The 4,261-nt window shown below is 57.9% G+C and overlaps 1 protein-coding gene across 3 annotated transcripts; it reads right to left on the bottom strand.

Moving 5' to 3' along the window:
- Positions 1–482: 482 nt before the first annotated feature.
- RPL18A (ribosomal protein L18a) lies at positions 483–4,012 on the bottom strand. 3 transcript variants are annotated; one of them, XM_011990069.1, is made up of 6 exons: positions 3,916–3,947; positions 2,484–2,498; positions 2,319–2,366; positions 1,577–1,706; positions 773–882; positions 483–628 (listed from the first exon to the last, which is right to left on the bottom strand). In XM_011990069.1, the coding sequence occupies exons 1-6, from the start codon at positions 3,931–3,933 to the stop codon at positions 536–538; spliced, it is 414 nt and encodes a 137-aa protein (XP_011845459.1). In that variant the 5' UTR covers positions 3,934–3,947; the 3' UTR covers positions 483–535. The 3 variants fall into 3 exon arrangements, with proteins under 3 accessions (XP_011845459.1, XP_011845451.1, XP_011845447.1); XM_011990061.1 differs by having other exon boundaries at positions 2,319–2,498; positions 3,916–4,012; XM_011990057.1 differs by having other exon boundaries at positions 2,319–2,498; positions 3,578–3,966.
- Between the last annotated feature and the right edge of the window lie 249 nt (positions 4,013–4,261).

The raw sequence follows: 4,261 nt of genomic DNA, 5'->3' as shown, positions 1-4,261 counted from the left end.
ATCTAAGAGGCCCCCAACCAGCGAAAGAGAAAAACAGCCTCCAAGCAGCAGAGCGCGCCCCTTGGGTGCCCTCTTGTGTCTACTCTGAGAACTTTGGGGACTTAGGAGAATCCCCAGGGAGCGACCCCCAATCCCACTATCTAGGGAGACTCTCCCTGGTCCAGACTCAGGAGGGAAGCCTCAGAGGCCTGTGTCTGACAAGAGAGTTGGGACAGATTTAGTGGCCCAGAACAGACAGTACCCCTGAAGCTAATAGCCCAGGGATGAGCAGGGCTAAGAACTGACCAAGCAAGAGGGACTCAGGGGTGGGGGCTCCTGGAGGGCCCACTCCAGGAGAGGAGAATGTGAGGGTTTGTTTGCACTGAAAACCCCTCCTAGGACAGAGAAACAGCAGCTCAGCTGCGCCCCAGGAGGTGACTGGGCCAGCCTCTCATAGCATCCCTTTGAGCTCTGCAGTGTGTGCAAAGAAAACATGCGGTGAGCACCAGGGCATTCCTGAGTTTATTTGGGGCATACCCAGGCGAAAGCCCTGCACCTAAAAGAAGGTGTTGGGCCTCTTGGTGGTGAAGCGTGGCTTGTGCTGACGGCGCAGGACCCGGTGGGGCAGCGGGAACTTGATCTTGGAGTCCTGTGAGGAGGGGAGGCAGGTGGAGGAGGTTAGAAGTCTCTTAACACCCCATCCCCGTGGGGTCACCGAGGTGTAGCCGCCCCCCACTGGGCTCCTGCGTCAGAGCAAGTACTTCCCTCCAGGGGAGTCCCCCAGGGCACTTACATGGAACTGCTTGACAGCCGGCCGACGGCACTTGCTGGCCGCGATCTCCTCCACCTTCATGATCTGAATGGAGTGGGCCCGGGCGCGGTGCCGGGCACCCATGTCTCGGTCTGTGGAAAGGAGGAGGGGCAGTGTAACACTGTTGCCTGGGCTCTGGGCATTCAGCAAACCTCCTGCTCAGTGCCTGCCCAATGACCTGGCACATCCTGCTGGTCACAGCAACTGCCTGAGGGCTCAGGGCTCACGGGAAGGCGGTAGGGAGGAAGCGAGATAGCCCAAGGCCTGGGTCCCAGCAGGCACTGGCCACTAGAGTTGTAGAACCTCCAAATTCACTTTGAGGGGCACAGCCACAGCCCCTCAAAGGCGACGAGATCCGCTTGCTGTTTGCACCGCTGTTTAAACCACCGCTATAAGAAACAGTGATTCTTGGGTTTAGGTGCAATCAGGGAGGTGTGGGGGTCTCACAGACCCTGGCGGGTGAGCCAAGGAAAAGGTGCCAGCTCCCAACAGTGGGCAGGGGTTGAACTCGGTTGTAAGTGGGTCCCAGAAGACAGTGGTGAAGTGGACCCCAGTCTAAACAAGGTGCAAACCCAAAATGGGAGTTTCCGGATGCGATGTGATTTACAACTGAGCCTGGTAGGGCTCTCAGAAAAGGGCATCTGGGGCCCAGGGCATCCTCTCAACTTCCTGTGCCCCGCCACCAGCTCTGAGTCTCTCCTGCCCTCGTAGCCTCTGGCATTTGCCCTGCCTCAGTGTGAGGGAATCAAGGAGCATCTAAAGCCAGAGGCGGGAAGCACAGCTTACAGCACTGGGTGACAGCGCCCGCAGTGGTCAGGTCCCGGTATTCCCGGTACATGTTGTGGGTGCCGCTCCGGGAGTCATAGCGCAGCCAGATTCCAAAGTTCTTCACCCGCAGTGGGGACTTCTCAAACACCTGCCGAGGAGAGGCCACAGGGAGAGGTGAGCCAGATCCGCCCTAGCCCCATCCTCACTGAACCCTCGGCCTCTAAAGCACACCCCAGCCTCTAGGCTTACTCTATGGCCAGACTGTTGTGCCTCAGTTTCCCAGCCCCATCCACCTTCAGGAACCCTTGGGGAGCCTGCCAGGTAAGGGAACTTTCCATGCCAAGAGCCTGAAGTCCAGGCTTCCTCCACGGAGACCAACCCACCCCAGATGCAGTCCCTGAACTCAGGTCTCCTGGGACCTGTCTGGGCCAAGTTAGCTACCACCACTGACCGGATAGCCATCGCCTCTCCTCACTTGATAAAACAGGGCCCAGAGAAGACAGCACCAACCAAGGTATCCCACCATGCCACCCACCCCCTCCCTGCATCCCTGGCTTTCTAATCAGGGAAGTGGCACATAAGCTCTGCTCCAGTCTCATGACCCAGAGAGAAACACGACCCGTGGCTCTCATGTCTGATGTGCTGGGATTACAGGCGTGAGCCACCGTGCCCGGTCCATGTCTGATTAATTCTTGAGATGCATTATGCCCCATGAGACGCAAATCCACTCCAGACCCACATGGCCCCAGCCCCCCCATACCTGCCCACAGTAGACAATCTCCCCTGAAGACTTCTTCATCTTCTTTAACTGAGATACGAAGTACCAGAAGCGGGACTTGGCGACGACATGATTAGGCGCAAAGATTCGCATGCGGTAGAGGGGTGGTGTGTGGCATTTGGGGGTGGGCAGGCAGCGACCCACCACCTTGTACTCTCGTAGCTGAAAGGAAACAGGACTGAGCTTAAGGCCAGCACACCCGGCAACTGTGGAGATTCACCTCACTCCCTTGCCTGCAACAGATGACCACAGATTCGGGCAGCAGGAGGCAGGGCCACCCCAGGGCCTCCATGTGGATTCCTGGTGACTGTGGGTCACACTCCCCAACACAGCTTTATCCACAAAATGAACTGAGGAGAGAGAGGTCTCCAGGGAGGATTAATTAAGTTGCCTGCTTCTCCTTTGCCTGGGCTAAGGGTTTCAGACCAGTAAAGCTGAGGCTTAGTTAGACCCACAGTCTCCTTTCTTCATGCTGCAGTCCTGAACTGCTTTGCAGTCCCCGTCAAACAGCCACTCTGCACCTAATAACATCCAGCCAACATCATCTTTCACCCCGAGGCCCACAGGCAGTGACCAGTATGGGATCTCACAGCCCATTCCAGGCAGAACTAGGACAAGACCTCAGGTCTCTCCCCAGTCCTGGGATCCCTGCACTGTCGCCATGTGAGCTGCGGCTGCCTCCGTTTTCCCAACTGCAATCCAAACGTTTGGCCCAGGGAAGGCTCCCGGTTTACAGATGCAGAGGTGAGAATCTTTGGTCAAGCCCAGGCTCTGTGATATGGCACAAAGACACCACCTCTGAAACTGACTCGTCAGCTTTTTACTAGTATCAATGAAAAACAGTCACAAATTATCGCAGACTCAGTTCCTACTTTTACTGTGAACCTGACCCACCGGCCTCGGCACCACACGTTCAGGAAGCATCTGGGGCCCGGGGCATCCTCTCGTCTTCCTGTGCCCCGCCACCAGCTCTGAGACTCTCCTGCCCTGGTAGCCTCTGGCATTTGCCCCTGGCAATGGGGCCCGCCCCTTTAATAGCAAGGAAACTGAGGCTGGAGATCTGGACATAACACACCCACTCCATGGGAGTCCGGGTTCTATCTCTGCGCCATAACGCCGTTTGGTTCTATCCAGTATGTGTCACAGCGTTAAGCCTCACGCTCCCCGTTTCGGCTCATTGTCAGCAATTTTCATCTGCTTCTCACAGTCATTCTGGGAAAAAGAAAATACTACTGCTCCACCGCCACGTCCACATTGCAGACAAGAAAACAGAAACTTGGCGGCTTGACGAGGTGCCGGGGCTCGGGCCTCCACGCTGCGCGACTTATTCCTTCCCCCGGGAAGAAGACCCGGAGTCCTTGGGCCACCGCGATCCCTGAGCTGGCCCAGGCCACGCATCGCTCTCTCCACGCGGTGCCCACGATGGCCGCCATGTTGACTGCAACAAGAGAACGCGGCGCGCGGCCAAGCAGGACCGACAGGAGCGCGCGCCACCAACCCGACCCACGCCACCTCTGCAGACCCCCGATGGGGCCCGTGCCCCATCTCTTGGCCCCCTGCTGCGTCGCGCTCGCCTTACTGTGCCAGAAGCCTTCATGGCGTGCTCTCCGCTCTCCCAGCCACCAGCAAAAGGAAGTACTCTCTTTCGCGCAGCCGTTCACCAGGCCTTCATTACCGGAAGACCCGCCCTCTCAATGCCGCACGCCCATTGGCTTCTCTGCTCCGCACTCAACGCGACCCGCGTCTTCATTGGCTACGGGTCCACCTACTACTCAAAGCTCGTCCTCTCTTCATAGCGAGACTTCGTTTCCCAGAAGGCAACGAGGCAAGCACCACCTGTTCCATCACGACCGTAACGGAGCGTCGGCGCGCGCGGCACGCCGGGAGTTGTAGTCACTCCGCCAGTCCCGGCTGCAACTAGGGGC

The sequence above is a fragment of the Mandrillus leucophaeus genome, unplaced genomic scaffold (assembly GCF_000951045.1).
Source record: "Mandrillus leucophaeus isolate KB7577 unplaced genomic scaffold, Mleu.le_1.0 Scaffold11, whole genome shotgun sequence".
NCBI classification, from domain to species: domain Eukaryota; kingdom Metazoa; phylum Chordata; class Mammalia; order Primates; family Cercopithecidae; genus Mandrillus; species Mandrillus leucophaeus.
Note: the sequence above shows the minus strand (reverse complement) of the source record. Positions and strands in the feature narration are given on the sequence as shown.